This window comes from Apostichopus japonicus, chromosome 12, assembly GCF_037975245.1.
Source record: "Apostichopus japonicus isolate 1M-3 chromosome 12, ASM3797524v1, whole genome shotgun sequence".
NCBI classification, from domain to species: Eukaryota; Metazoa; Echinodermata; class Holothuroidea; order Aspidochirotida; family Stichopodidae; genus Apostichopus; species Apostichopus japonicus.
Window position 1 is genome coordinate 4,372,712 of NC_092572.1, and position 16,964 is coordinate 4,389,675.

The window sequence follows — 16,964 nt, forward strand, 5'->3', positions numbered from 1 at the left end:
TATAATTACAGACGAACATATAATGAACCGAATAGGCAGATGATTGTCTCGGTAAAAATTACCCGTGGGTATAAATTAAATGTGACGTATATGGGCGTTGTAATCATACCGTAATCACGTTCTGTGTATTTTTTGAAATTTACGACGCTTAAGTTAATATTAATCATCTCTTAAATTCCGAATCTTTATTGAGTCAACGTAAGCGAAGTTGATGTAATCATGTTGTACTGACACTCGTGGTATGTGTATGCTCTGCGCTCGACGCGTAAGTGAATCGTAATCTTCCCGTAAATTCCGAATTCAGTGGAGAATACATTCAACGTAAACGCAATGCGTAAGTTGGTGTAATCATGCTGTAATCCCGTGGTGTGCATGCTTCGGAATTTCCGACGTGTATATCCTAAACATGCCGTACTGTGCCTGTTTCAGGTGAACGAAAATAACTTAAACTTGACTTTAAGGATTTCGTAATCAATACGTAAACGCTGAAATGAACGTATTTGGGTATTTGTAAGTTAATTGTAAATATACAGTAAATTTTTAACTGCACTCGTTTCAGCCAACGTAAATGTTGAAATTTTGTTCATGAGATGCAGTCACAGGGTAATATCATTATCGGAAAGATTGACATGAGAATTGTGTCCAGTGTTTTATTTCATGGAACAATCAACGTTAACGCCATGCTTAAGTTTGGCGTAAGTTTGTTGTAAACGCGTTGCATCTATGCTACGAGTTTCCGATGTGTAAGATAATCGTAATCCTGTCGTAAATTTCTTCGTGGCGAGATTAAGGTAAACGTAAACGTGAAGAAGAAATAAGTTTTAATAAATATGAAAGTAATTATTAACTTCCGATATGTAAGTTGTCATAAACGTAACGGAAATCTGTTGTTCCGTGTTTACAATGTTTACGGATGCGTAATCACATCGTAAACGCGTTGTTCCAAAATGTACGGGTTTCCTATGTTTAAGGTGACCGTAAGCAAGACGTAAACATACAATGACTGTGCTTACGATAACTTAAATGCGTGTCTTTTTCCCGTGCTAAGTGCCCCCCATCAAATTCTGGTGCCCCCCTGTGCCCCCCAGACTGAAAAGTCTGGTGACGCCACTGACCGTAAGTACTTACACGATGTTTTGTTTCGCTCGAGCATACATACATTTCCTATTCGTATTACATTTAAAGTGGTTTGGAGGGTATGAACACATCTCTGCCCAAAAAAACTCTGCCTAAGCGACGTCCATGCCCCAATTGAAATTTGCACGTGGATTCTCTCCTCACATAGTCATTGGGTTGTTCACGTCTGACATGTCTTCCAGTTCCAACACTTACTGTTGCATTTATCGGGATATATATAAATAATGCGGCATAAAAGCATCAATCTTTCAAACTTTTGTTACTTTAGTGACCTTGCCACACGCAAATTTCAATTGGGCCCGAGATGGCTCTATCAAGGGCGTAGGAACCGGGGGGGCTGGGGGGCGCCAGCCCCCCAGTCAAAAATATGGGGGGGCGGAAGTATCATTCCGCCCCCCCCCCCCCCGCTCCGCGAGTCAGAAAACCCCTTTTTCATTTCCAAATGAGAAAAAAATCTCATTTGGAGCACCAAATTGCATCTATAAGGCCAGGTGAAAATGCAAAATTATTTACAAAATGGATTGGGTGTTGAAGTGTGCTATATTGCACCAAATTGCATCTGGGGCCACCTGGAAATGCAAAAAAAAAATCCAAAGGGGAGGGGGACACCCCTCCCCTTAGACCCAGTGGCGTCGCCAAGGGGGGCCAGGGGGCACGTGCCCCCTGGAAAACCGAGTGCCCCCCATCTGAGATTTGGGTTGGTAAAAAAAATATATATATTTTGTTATATTCAACTCCCATCATCTGAGTTGGTTTTTCATAAGGACAAAGAAGCACAGTAATTCGTATTTTCGGATAATGGGAGAAAACGAGAAGGACAAGAAAGGAGTCGGGGGTCATGCACACATTAATTCAACAAATGTAGGTTTTATTGATAGGGTTAGGCATAATATCGACAGCATGTGGTTCATATCCTCTGTAAAATTCTGCGCGTTGTTAAAATCATTACCTCAAAAATAGCAATTTCTGGAGATATCTTCAGATCGAATTTAGCATCAAATGTGGCACCATTTTGCATCTAGCCCATCCTCCGTATGCGAAAATTTTCCAAAGGGGAGGGGGGCACCCCCTCCCCTTAGACCCCTCCCCCAGGACGGCGATCCGTATCCACCTAAGTGCCCCCCCTCAAATGCTGCTGCCCCCCTGTGCCCCCCAGACTGAAAAGTCTGGTGACGCCACTGCTTAGACCCCTCCCCCAGGCCAGCCATCAGTCTTCAGCCCCCCACTCAAAAGTACCTTCCTACGCCACTGGGCTCTATGACCGATTATTCCGTAATTTACATTGGGGCAGTCGGTTTCACTAAAACGACAAGAAAAAGCAGGAACAATAACACCTTATTAAAATTAGACCGTTAAATGTCTCACGCAGTGTATCAAATCTCCTCTCTGGTTTAGGTTGTTTGTCGAGTCCAATATAGCGTAGGTTGCAACTAAACTTACACACTAAGTGCACACAGCTGAAGTACATTACGCCGAGCTCACTTTGTTATCATCATAATGACGTCACATGTCACTGTAGATCACGTGATCATCATATCGCTGTTCGCGAAAAGCCCAATTTTTGTTTAAAAAATCAACGAGTTTAGGAATTTTTTTTAAGCCTTTCCCAACATCGGATTGACTTGAATTTTCACATGTGTAATATGGAAACCAACTAGAATACTCTTGAATAAAATCGTATTTTTTCGTCGACGCTGAAAAATCACTATCGTTCATCTTTAAACCTCGCTGAAACCTCGATAATGCCAGCGCCCTCAAAAAAAAGTCTACGAGCGATATCGCCTTTAATTTCATTTTGACACACTCCCTTGGGTATCGGGCCACCTGAAGCTACCATACATTTAGGTAAAGCTAATTGTATGATGTAATCTATCAATGTGTGTATGTACTGATTAGGATGATTACTCGGAGTAATTTGCAACACCTGAGCCTAAGACAATTACATTCTTTTAACCTGAATAAATAGTTCGATTCAATCATGAATACTTGTCGAAGGCATAATGAAATCTATGCGATGATGAATGAATGATGATGACCTAACGTGTGCGTGTGTATGCGTTTGTTTTGCTATCTGACCGAGGACTTGAACAAAAGAATTCCAGGTCCTCGGTTGTGATTTCTAAAGAATCACCACGTCCTCGGAAGAATTCTATTGTATGGGGTATTGTTAAGGTTAGGGTACATGGATTTGAACAATGGAAAATGCAATGGGGTCCTCGGTCTGAATGTAATACAAACATGTGAGTGTGGGTGTGTGTGTGGGGGGGAGGAGGGTGGGGCGGAGGGAGGATGAGGAGATTTAGGCGGGGTGAAGAAATGGAGTTGGGGATGCTATAATATCGTAACAATATTTCTAATGCAAACCATTGCTACGGAAGATTCGCCGTCAATCGCCTGTGACATCCCTGCTTGTAACTACAACACACGAAACGGAAGATTTCATTCAATTTCAAATACAACAGGTATCTCTTTCACCACACCAACACATCCTGTGTTATCTGCACGTCATAGCTACTGTAATTACATTAAAATTTCTTGAAATTGTTCGGGCTCGTTTTGAGAGGAATTATTAACAATTTCACGATCACCATTTGTCTGTCTTTACCTGAGAGTCGAAGAGATTAAATAATTTGTTTTCATGAACTGAATTTTTCATACTTCCCTTTTTCATGCCACACATGTTCCACTTCGCGGGCTGATAACATTTAATATCACAAATATGTCAATCTTTAATATCCAGGTAAATATGTGGCAGGCAACAGTATAGACCGTGAAAATGAAGATTTTTTTTCATTATAATGTGTAGCAGTCAATTATCCAAGATAGAAGACAGTATCACCGTCACAAAAAGATAGCAATGCGATGACGTCATGAATAGAAAATATAAATGAATATAGTTTTTCATATTTCCAAAGAGTAAGCCTGGAAACAAACTGAATGTTATTTGAAACCTTTCCATGTGTTGGTCGTGAACACCATATAGCCTATATTTACAAATAAGCAAACATGTTCTTGCAAATGTGTTAATTTGTAAAGAGAATTTAACAAGATTATAATTCAGTAAAGTTACCATTATGAAGACCCTTTGCACTGGATGATATCACAGATAAACGAAGGAGTTAAAAATAGAAATATGTTATCATCAAACAGCGACATTAATAGTTATCAACAAGGTACTAGCTGAGGTATTTGCAGTTAGCATTGGAAGATATTGTCATCGGTTTATCTATTTATAATTAGCCTACCGTTCATTGTGTCACATTTGAATTGGAATCGCAGTTCACATTTAAATATTTTCAATAAATGTACCTACGTCTGTATTGGGCGGACACTTGGCCTAACGGACTTCCGCGCTACCCACCGCGTATAATCCACACAGAGATGCCTCCCCCCCCCCCCCCACCACACACACACACTAAACAATGAAGACAAACTTGTCTGCTTGTGTTTTACTGCTAAGGAATTTTGAAATGAAAAGCGACCATCAAAGAGAAGTAGAGTGTTTGGAAAATATGATACCGTTATGTAACCTATTACATAATGATTCAATTTCTGACAGAAGCAATGAGAAGCAATGAGAAATACATTTCCATTGCCCAATTATTTTGATTCTATTACATGCAGAGGGTGCAAGGGAGGGTGGAGGGGAGGGTGGAGGATGTGGTCTAAACGTAAAACATTTTATGATGTTTTGCGGTTACATGGTGGATGGTCATTGAGAAAATGGTCATGGAAAATACGTCTACCCTGCCTCACCCCCATGCCCGGCCACCCCTTCTTTTCCCCTTCCCCCCCCCACCATAAACACGGGCGAAAACTGGCCATGGCAATGCACTTACATATAAAACGATTGTGTATTATCTAACTATGAACACGGAGAAGGTTAATACAGCGTTAGATATCCATACCTCCCACGTCCTAAAGGTCAAGATATAATAAGAGGGACAAATTATAAGAACGCCTCGTTTTATTTCCATTTTCATAAGTAATTTCGCTTTTTTAAATTACTTTTTACTTTTATCGTTAATGCTTTCCAAAGAAATCAAGCAATGAAACATATAATGACGCCATCCGGCTCTGTATAGCTTAAGGCTGATCACTTATTTACAGACGATTTGTCGACAATTTGTGGTTATTTATCCGGCTCATTACAGCTTCAGATAATAATGTCAAAGCCACTCTTTCCTTTTAAAGCAACTGATTTTTTTATTTCGAAGCATAATCATCATAAATATCCCGTTATATGGTCTTTAGCTCGAATATTTTACTTCAAATGTCTTGACAGGCCTAAACATGTGAAATTTTGCAAATCCCTCTTGACATATGATTAACAGGGGAAGGATAAATGGGGGGGGGGTAAGGAGGGGTGTGACCCAGAGTTCGTTGAAGCCGCCCCGTGTACGAGAGCCTTGAAACCAAGACAAATATTATCATGAAGATTGTTACTAAGTACTTTTCAATTCTTTGTCAGGTTGAAATGGATTGGATACACCCCAACCACCTCCCCCCTCACCTTCCCACCCCCCACCCCCGACATACACATGCTGATTAATAATAATATGAGGTTCGAGGCCGGTCTAGGTGAGAGCTTGTCGTTAGGTGCGTCTAGGTGTACGCTCAATCAATATATCGTAGATGAACTTAGTGAAATATGCAAATAAGATATGAATAAACATTATTATGAAACTATATGACTTTATGCATTCTACCCATTTTACTAACATACAAAAGGTTTGTGGGCGACGACAAAATGTTGAACATCGAAACCAACAAAATTCCTTTCAAATCCTAGTTTGAGTACTATACTTAAAAAGTTGATTTTACGAAAATGACAACCGAACATACATGGCTGCTTTAAGGTGAAAATTTCCAATATAGAGTAATCAAAAAAAGTTGCATTCCCCATCTTGGGTTTAACATTTAAATGAATATAATTATAAAAAGGCTGGAATCTCTCAATAATTATATTTAGGTTATTTTGAACTTTGAAAGGAAGGTATAACATAACAAAAAAACTAGACATAATTTAAGGAAACGAGTGCGTGCAATTTTTATTATTATTATCATTATATGTACTTTCGTTTGTCAGTCAAAAAATGTATAAATATCGCTAAAGGGAATAGGAAATTTAATGTCAATTGCCTGAGTTTCTCAATAAATCATTTAAGTATGCCAAATTGCGCAAGTTCAAACTGAACTAGTGGCAAGACTGCAAGAAATTTAAAATGAAAATAAACTTCGCCTAGATGTAGCTTAAATTTTTACCGGAGTGAAATGGGGCAAAACATGTTTTCTAACTGAAACAGACCGGAATCAAAAAAGCAAAACTGATTACCACTATTACCTTGATGAAACTGAGGTTGGGTGAAACGTCCAACAAATTGCTAACGACAGCTTTAGAAACAAAAATATAATTGCTAAAAACAGATTAATTTTTACCTTCACAAACACAAGGCCGAAGACTTGATCCAGTCACATATGACGTCATCAATCTACGTGCGCTGCATACAATTATGGTTATTTGGCTCGAGCGAGATGAGTCAGTTTGTAAATGTTGAATCTAACACATTGAACCACTTTGACAGGATCTTATCATTATATTGGTTTTTAAGTGTCGACATTGTTAACATTCTACTGTATACCTTGAAAGTATGAAAAGCAAACCACATAGAAAGTGTAAGGGTTGAAATCCTATAGTGACACTGTGATATCACATGTTAACTAAACTGATAGCTCCTATAGTGACACTGTGATATCACAGATAAACTAAACTGATAGCTCATATAGTGACACTGTGATATCACAGATTTACTAAACTGATAGCTCCTATAGTGACACTGTGATATCACAGATTAACTAACCTGATAGCTCCTTTAGTGACACTGTGATATCACAGATAAACTAAACTGATAGCCCCTTTAGTGACACTGTGATATCACAGATTTACTAAACTGATAGCTCCTATGGTGACACTGTGACATCACAGATAAACTAAACTGATAGCTCCTTTAGTGACACTGTGATATCATAGATAAACTAAACTGATAGCTCCTATAGTGACACTGTGATATCACAGATTAACTAAATTGATAGCTCCTATGGTGACACTGTGATATCACAAATTTACTAAACTGATAGCTCCTATAGTGACACAGTGATATCACAGATTTGCTAAACTGGTAGCTCCTATAATGACACTGTGACATCACAGATTTACTAAACTGATAGCTCCTTAAGTGACACTGTGACATCACAGATAAACTAAACTGATAGCTCCATTAGTGACACTGTGATATCACAGATTTACTTAACTGATAGAAACTGATACTAAACTGAAGTTATATCCTCTCCAAAACGGAACAATATTTTTTCCTATCTGTTTGGGTTAGGTTGTGCACCATACTAAAGATCCCTGTCACGTATTAAGCTGAAGAATATGCCCTCGGCTGTGTCTCCATTAAAAGGTTACCTATGTTGAAGGTGATTTTGAGTGTAAAACGTATTTATTTCGGGACTTTTCCCGTGTTTTTTTATATTATTTTTTCCTTTTTGTTTTGTTTATACTCCATGACTGGTAATAGAAGCTCTTCTTTATCAAGGCGACCTGCTTTTTCTTTTTCCAAAGTTATTCTCAGCACGCCTGCCTCTCTTTTTTTTACTGGATTAGTTCATTCATCTTTTCTTTTCACATCTCTGTTTTCTTCTCCTTCTTCGATGTCGTTTATTTCGAGATAAATTGTTTCCATTCTTTATAAGCCCTGGGGGAAACCTCTTAGGTTGGTGATTTTTGGTCATTGTATATTCTTAACCTAAAAGGCGTTAGGAACAAAATACGTCTCCAAGGGAAATAAACTCATCATGAATTTATCAGAGTACTTGGTTGTTGAATTTTAGATCGATATAACCGTAATGACAAATCCCGAGTCGACCTCTGCAGGTCCAAGAAAATTGAGTATGCCAAAATAACTTCGATGATATAACAGTGTCCATTAACCGTAAAATAATCCCTCGAGTCGTGCTACTGATTTGTAATGTGGGTGTGCAAGTGTGACGTAATAGTGACGTATAATTCAATATTCTCCGGAGGTAAAATTGGGCCGGAAGAGGTAAAAAAATGAGTTATAGAGCGAGACGATGACAACAGCTTCTAGCATTTGGTGATTATGGAGGGGGGGGGGGGGGCGGGGGAGGTTCGGTGTTACCGAAAATGAATTGCTTGAAAAAGGCTAAATTCACCATATAAACATTGACGTCCGCTTAATCTTATAATGAATAATTAGTCAGTAATTAATGTCATTTCTCTGCAGTTTTGCAACAAGTATTAGACATTCTGCTGTTTTTAACTCCGTACAAGAGAATATAATGATGACGTAAATAAACTAAAGCCTTATATTAAGAGTTATATAAATTAGGTACTAGATGGTCTCATCATCACATTATTTTGATGGACTACATTAATACTTATTTAAGCATTTAAGTTGAGTGATATCAAACTGTTCGAGGTTTTGTCAACCTTAGTAAACACGTGTAGAAATTGTAGTCTCGTGTCCCCGTTTTCACATATGATTTGACTGTGACTGTCCGTTAAGTGCCATATAGAATAATAAAATTAGGTGTAAAAGTGTATAGGCACTTCTTTTCTTTATCTTTCCTTTTATTATAATTATTATTATTATTATTAATAATAATATTATTATTATTATTATTATTATTATTATCATTATTATTAGTATTATTATTAGTATTATTATTATTATTATTATTATTATTATTATTATTATTATTTTTTTATTTTTTTTTTATTTTTTTTTTTTATTATGATGATGATGATGATGCTGATAATGATGATGATGATGTTGATGATGATGATAGTAGTATTAGTAGTAGTATTGTTATTGTTATTGTTGTTGTTATAATTATTATTATTATTATTGTTTTTGTTTTTGTAAAGAAAACTATTTATACTGGCAGAAACTAGTAAGGTTCATATTACTATCTGAATTTATGGACCACACTTGCTAATCATTTCAATTGACTAATCCCTCAAACTGCACAGGAAACGCTCAATCCTTAAATATTGCGATTTTAGGGACGTAAAGTCCAGTATTGTGTAGTAATCTCCATATACAGTGAGAACTTTCTACACCATATATAATTAAAATAAATAGTAAATAATTAAATAATTAAAATTTATACTATAGTTAACAACATCTAATCGGATAGAATATTCAGGGGGGGGGGGGGGTTAAATTACTTGTTGCTACAGTAGGTACATACAGCCAACTAATAGCATAACATAGAACCCTTATTGGCAGTGTGAATATATACCGTATGATACTTTTTAAGCAAAAGTCACCCAGGAAAGAACCTGGGCACGAAAACCAAACTACCAAACGACTGATCCGCTCTCAGCCCCAGTCCCCTTGCATCGGGACTGTGACTGTGTGATCATCGTCAGGTGTGCATCACCATTCCCGAAAAGAACAGATACTACACATGATCTTAGCCAAAAGGCCGAGAAGCGATACCGTGTGATATACAACTTATGTTACATGGATTACAACCAGTGTTACATGAATCTTCACCCCGTGTTACACGGATGTTTACCCATGCTATATGCAGATGTTTACCCCGTGTTACACGCATGTTTACCTTATGTTATGCACATGTTCACCCAATGTTACATGGATTTACACCACGTGTTACAAGGATTGGTTTGTTTTGCATGGAAGTGCACCTCCATCGTGTCGCGGCTGTAAGCTACACTTGGTTCTAAAATCATCACTGTATGTCCTAGTTCTGTGGTAAAGATAACTTCAAGTATGTCTGTCTGTCTGAGTTTCTCACTAATTCAAAGCAGAGAAAGGCCTACTGGTATTTGCTAATTGAATTTAACTGCTCATGGTGCACGTTCCAGTCTGTTTACAAGTGTGAATTTATAAATTATACTGCCGGTTCCTGTAGGCGATGTTATTCTAATAACTTTAATTTATTCTGAAAAGCGATTAATTTTTCTGGAAATTTTAGCATGTATATGCTAACATCAAACCGGGAAAGGTATTTTTACATAAGAAGAAATTATTGCATGTCATTTCTTATATTTAAGTTAATAAATCATTTTATTTTCCATCAGTTTCACTAAAATATCATTTTTTTGGGGGGGGGTGGGGTTGCATGAATATTTTCCCAACCGCAATAGCTTGCAGATGATGTAAACACTCGTTCTTGTATCGAGTTGTTTCTTATATGGTCTTGGGCATTCGTAAACGTGTGAAAGATTTTCCTTGAACGTATACAGTATTTTGTATATTTTCAGCTTGAAACTTGAAATTTGTATATAATGTTCGGACTTTGCCCGTTAGTCCCATTAGGCTTTGACTGATTACATCAATCTTGCTTATCGTCGGGTCTTTTGAGAAGAAGAGATTGCAGAAGATAAACTGAGGAGAAACTATGCAGATGAGCCTAACATAGAGAATAGGCTATGCAAATTTGTGTCTATCTTACAATAATTTAACTTTCTGTTGTTTCTTTATTTCTTTTAGCAGATGACACTGTCTCCTCTGGCGGTTCAAACAAATTCGGACCACCCTTCAACATATTGATCTCCGTACAAAGTAACTCTTCCATTCTTTACATTATGCCTTCATTCATGCTACTAACACTACTTGGGCTGATCGTTGCCGGGGTCCGAAGGTGGCTCGCAATTAAGAGGGCCCACTCACGTGATCAGCTGCTACCACCGGCCCGAGGTAAAGATGGCGAGTACTCCATGGATAACCCTCTAGCAATTGAGTAAGTTAACAACGTCACTCCACTTTCATGGCCAGGAGTTTATATATAAAAGTTGTCTAAGTCCACCACATGGTTTGTTAATTGCGTCTATCTTTGCCAACTCAGAAGAGTGACCACAAGAGAACCATGTACAAATACAAGTTAACTTTTAGACAGAAAAGTGTGAATACCAAGAACCATTATGTGTTCAATTTTGGGGAAATATAGAAACATGATTTATCACGATTATTTCCATAAACACATGGATTTATCTTTCTCTCTATTTTTCCCCTGTTCTTTTTCTTCTTTTTTCTCTATTTATTGCAAAGATGTATAATTTTAGCCATCTTTGAGCTGTACACGTCATTCGGCTTCTAACCAATGACTAGAATAACGTCATGTCTTACAGTACAATAACTCACTGTCATCGTAACCATAAGCTGCTTTATTGGGTTTGAGACTTGATTCGGCAACTTAAGTCATTATCAGTGATCCTCGATTTAAGATAAAAGACATATATAATCCCTCTGATATGTACTCACGGTAATGAAGGTAATTCGCAGATTATTAACTGTGATATTTTTAGCAATTGATGGGAAAAACATTGATAAAAAAAAATGTATTGATAATAGTAGCAATATATCGCAATATGTTGAATTTTTTAACCATTATCAGTATCACAATCTGTGACAACCGTGTGGGTGAGAAGATTGCCATAAAGGGATTTTCATTAGATATTTTGATCGTTCACATTTTGTATGTGTGTATGTATGTATATTAGATCCTCCTGCAAGCAGGAACTCACGAAGAAGCCTCATTGGCTTATCAAGCCGCAAACTGACCGAAGTCAGTCTCTTACATTCATATTTAACGTCCAAGATTATGAATTGTCAATTGTCACTGAATTTATCATAAAAACGTATTCTTTTTGGACTGACGTATAATAACGTAGGTTTAATCTAGTTTCTGCACTTCCTGTTGATTGGAATTATTTTCAAGAATGATTGATGGATGCCCATTTTTGTGTGTGTAATTGAGCTACATAGAAACTACGAGTGTCATGCTGTACATATAAAGGAGACACAAATCCAATAATCATATTGGGTGTAGTTGAGAGGGATCTTTGTGAAAAACCAACTCCCCAAAAACAGCTAAGAAATATCTTGATCCGTTTCGGAGATAACGTAGTTTAAATGCCGTGTCTGAGGAGGGAGCTGCCATTTTGCTAGATCATGTAAACAACTTCAAAACCCATATCCGTTACAGAAAATAAACGTTGCAATGAATAAAGGTAAATTTCTGAAGCACACGATATCAATGATGTCACACTTTGACTCGTGAGCCTTGTGCGGGAAGGAATATTATATCTCCCAAACTTGGAATGATCATATTTTACTTATTTGCTATTTTGGGGTAAGTTGTTCATGACAGTTGTCTTTGACACACACACAAAGAAAAACAGTTTTGATGATACCTTTTAGGAAAGTTACCCAATATAGAACCAGTGTACGAAAGCCAAACTAGTTAACTGATCCACTCTTAACCCCAGTCCCCTTGCATCGAGACAGTGACTGTGTGATCATCGTCAAATGTGTGTCACGAGTTCCTTAGAACGGGAATAGATACCAGACATAATCTTAGCCAAATGATGATGGTACTTTTTAAGAAAAGTCACCCAGGGTAAAACTTGGGCACGAAAAACCAAAACACGAACCGACTGATCCGCTCTCAACCCCAGACTCCGTGCATCGAGACTGTGATTGTGTGATCATTATCAAGTGTGTATCACGACTCAACTAGAAGGGGGACACAATGCTACAAATGAGCTACTTTTTGAGAACAGTCATCCAGGAAAGACCCTGGGCATGAAAAACCAAACAACCGAACCGACTGATCCGCCCTCAACCCCAGTCCCCTTGCATCGAGACTGTGACTGTGTGATCATCGTCAAGTGTGTATCACGACTCCCCTATAGAAGGGGAACACAATGCTACAAATTAGTTTCTTTTTGAGAAAAGTCACTCAGGAAAGAATCTGGGCATGAAAAACCAACCAACCGAACGACTGGTACACTCTCAACCCCAGTGCCCTTGCATCGAGACCGTGACTGTGTGGTCGTCGTCCCCTATAGGGGGAACATTGTGCTACACATGGTCTTATAGCCAACAGGCCGGTGGTTGGTTTATTTTGTCTCCTTTAATGTTGCTTACACGATTACTTACATTTCTCACTCTATTTTTCCCTCTTCATCAGCATTGACGCACCTTCCACCAGTAAGGGATTACCAGGCACTTCGTCGGATAACTCCGGCAGTCCTGAAAATGACGGAGGTCTCTTCACCGTCAGTAAGAGTGGCGGATCTCCCCCCTTTAACACATTTCCACACCGATCGAGACGAATGACGCAGGACCGTAGTTCCTCGTTCGATAGCAGTCGCCAATGTTGTTGTTCGTGGTGTCTAATTCAAAACAACGACGTCCAAACGACACGTCTCTGACACGACAAACCCCTACCGGTACGTCAACGATACGTCACAACGTCAATCACCTTCGATATTCAACCATTTCAGGTAGGATTTTGAGACGTCATTATGCTTATGGACCTTGAGCATGTCAGCATAGGAACACTTCTCATATCACGACTACATCAATAACGCGATTCAAGAATGTGTTAGATGAGAAGTCAGAAGGGCAAATAAGAATGATAATGTACGAAGGAAATTATTCGTTTTGATGCAAGGAATACGCAAAAAATCCAGATCGGTGTTGTAGCAGACAATGGCTTATGCCTTCCAGATGCGAGATATGGAAGGATGTCGGATGTTAATATTTTCCTCAGCGCGAGTTGACTCGTGGGCGGCCTTGCTGATATGTTGTATAGCACCATAATTATAATTATTATTTCTTTAATATGATATTAATCTGATACTAGATTCTATGAGGAATATCTAAAATATTGCATTAAAGGGCAAGTGCCTATTCAGTCTCGTCTGCGGTAGCGTCCGTGTCTGTGGAAAGCCGTTTGTTTACTTTCATATAAGATAATAAGTGGCCTTGATTTGGGTCAATATCTAGAGCAAAGCATTGTCTTCTGCCAGGCTCAGTTCATAATAGAGATGGGAAGATGACTGAATTTGAGAAACCAGTCAATCTAAATTATTTAATTGCAAACGACTTAGTCAATCATAGCATTGTAATCGAAAGGTCTTTAGTGGTTTAACGACACGGGGTTGGGATACAGCCCATTGGCTCAGGGGGTCATTACGAGGGCCGAAAAATAGTTTATTCTCATCTTTATGATATACTTCTTGAGGAAAACTTGAAGACTTCAAAAAGGAGACCGTATATGACATATATTTTTCCGGGGCCTCCACTCTGCGCTGACTCTTGAAACGACCACTGCCAATATTTAAAGGGGTTGTTCCGGGAGTAGACGATGCAACCGGCTATTTTATTTTTACTTGTTGTTTGAATCTCTTTCGATCTATTTGTTCTGTTAGGAAGACAACCATATAGCTTTAGGTCAATAGAGTCTATGTGATTGGTAACGAATAATTCACGAACATGCTGGCGAGCATCGTCTGGTGTTTAATTGGGGCCTAAGCATTATCTTATGTTGCCCCGATTATCTGAATTATTTGATTTAGTTTATTTACGGTAACTCTTGTATGTAACATCGCTCACCAAATAACGATATAATTATTCATTTAAGGTCTCCTTTCTAGCCTTTGTTCCTTTTTAATTTCATCAATAAATTTTACTAAATCAGTTTCTAAATCGTTTAAAACGAATCTAATTATGTATTTGTTTATATTGTATATTTATCTTCTTCTTTTTTTTCTCTTCTGAAGTTTGAAAAACGATTTATTGTTTTATTTGTATTTATATATATGTATATATATATATATATATATATATATATATATATATATATATATATATATATATATATATATATATATATATATATATATATATATATATATATATATATATATATATATATATATATATTGTGGATGATATATTAAGGGGCTATTGTGTGATGTGCCTTAAATCAAATTCATACATGAATTAACTTTATTATATTGAGTAAAGATTAAATAATATTCAAGTAACCTTCATTATTTAATAGTGGCTTAAAAAGTATCAGATTTGTCTCATATTATATATATTTGAAAACAAAAAGCAAAGAAATGATGATATGGAGTGGGATTCTTAAAATCACGTGACTTCCGAAATACTGTATTCTACCGAATGAGTTATCCAACGCTAACATTATGGTTATTTTAAGTGCTTACTGAGTAAACATATGAAATGAGTTTATCGACATTATGAAGATGAACCTAATATCAACGGTGTATATATATATATATATATATAAATATATATATATATATATATATATATATATATATATATATTATATATATATATATATATATATATATATATATATATATATATATATATATATATATATATATATATATATATATATATATTAATGGCATACAGATGATGACGACGACGACGATGACGATGACGATCATGACGAAAATATATGGCAGGTGTCTTACTGATATAATGTCCAAATATAAGTTTAGCTCTAATGTAAGGGTATCTATTTGCATAGGTATTTGCTCACATATATGTATGGTGACATATTATACACTTCTAAATGTATTGCATTGTTTAATCAAATTAAGCTTTCGCAATAATTAAAGGCCATTCTCGCTCTCTTTATATATTAAGTGAATTAGTAATGACATAGCTGTGTTACATGATTCACAAATAATGTAACGTATGTTGTGATATTGTCAGCTGGAAATATTACTAATGTAGTTGTGTGAGGTAAACCGCACGCTCAAATATTACGCACGAAGCAGCACATCCTTGCAGGACATCCTTGGCTGAATGAAAACTGTTTCGCCGAGGTAAATATTTAACAAGAAAGAGAATCAATAATAAGCCAACAGTTAACGTTCATGTCATGAGCAATCATTCAGAACCGTACATTAGCTATATTGAGTAGTTTCATATGGTGTTTCTCAAGGATCATGATATATATATATATATATGTCTGTTCAAAGTATCTCTTTCGAGATCCGGCTTTAGGAATCACAAATGATTTTCGAGTTGGATAGCATCATGTTTGATCTCTAGAGTAGGGCAAAATATGTCACCAAAAACAGAACTGTATTGTTCGATATAGGTGACAAACGCCTACAGTGGAATACGATCTTCCTTACCGGTTTCGAACCTCTGGACATACAATCAGCGTCCATAGCCTAGTGGTTAGGGTGTCCGCGTACATAGCGGGAGGCCCGTGGTTCGAATCCCGGTGGAGGCTGAAAGTTTTTTCACTGTTCTTGATTTTCCAACTCATTACGATTTTCATTTATATATATTCATTTGCCTTTGTCGTTTACCTCCATTGCATATATATATATATATATATATATATATATATATATATATATATATATATATATATATATATATATATATACATATATTGAATTATCAAGTTATATTAATACATCAGATTGACAACAATGTTTTCGTGAAATGGTCGATATTCAGTGGTATATATATTAAACTTGACACGCTTGTTTGATTGTCAAAGTGCACGTGACACAGGATGTGATATCTTGACAAACACTGTCACATCAGTTGTCGAGAAATGTTATTTACTAACCACAACTGAAACTTGTTTGTCCCTTCAAATTATAATAACTGTAGTGCGCGTGCGCGCTACAGTATTGGCATCACTGACCAAGTAAACGATATCTACATGACTGGACATTGAAACTTAAAGTTTCTTATAGTCTCTGTACATTTGCAGTTTCAGAGGCTAGCTGCGCAGCCAACTTATTATGAGGCTGTCACGGCGCTCACATGCGCCCTCACTTTGTAGTTACCTACATGAATATGTACTCCCTGGTGTGTTGTCTGCCCAAGCAATAACACCAAGAACAACCGAAAAGTTCTTCCTAATACTCATGCAAGCCCTCCACGCGCACTACAATACTGCGTATTTGCAGGCAAATA

The 16,964-nt window shown here is 37.1% G+C and overlaps 1 protein-coding gene and 1 pseudogene across 2 annotated transcripts in view; one reads left to right on the plus strand and one right to left on the minus strand.

Annotated features, from left to right (window-relative positions):
- The window catches only part of LOC139977399 (uncharacterized), a 64,199-nt gene extending 49,412 nt beyond the window's left edge, over positions 1 to 14,787 (plus strand). The window contains exons 3-4 of one of the 2 annotated variants that reach the window (XM_071986696.1): positions 10,686 to 10,932; positions 13,165 to 14,787. In XM_071986696.1, coding sequence (XP_071842797.1) covers positions 10,686 to 10,932; positions 13,165 to 13,408 — 491 coding nt within the window. In that variant the 3' untranslated portion in view covers positions 13,409 to 14,787. Of the gene's footprint in view, positions 1 to 10,682; positions 10,933 to 13,164 lie in introns of both variants that reach the window. The other variant, XM_071986695.1, reaches the window with a different exon arrangement.
- On the minus strand, positions 9,569 to 9,663 carry LOC139978095 (U2 spliceosomal RNA; annotated as a pseudogene).
- Positions 14,788 to 16,964: the final 2,177 nt, after the last annotated feature.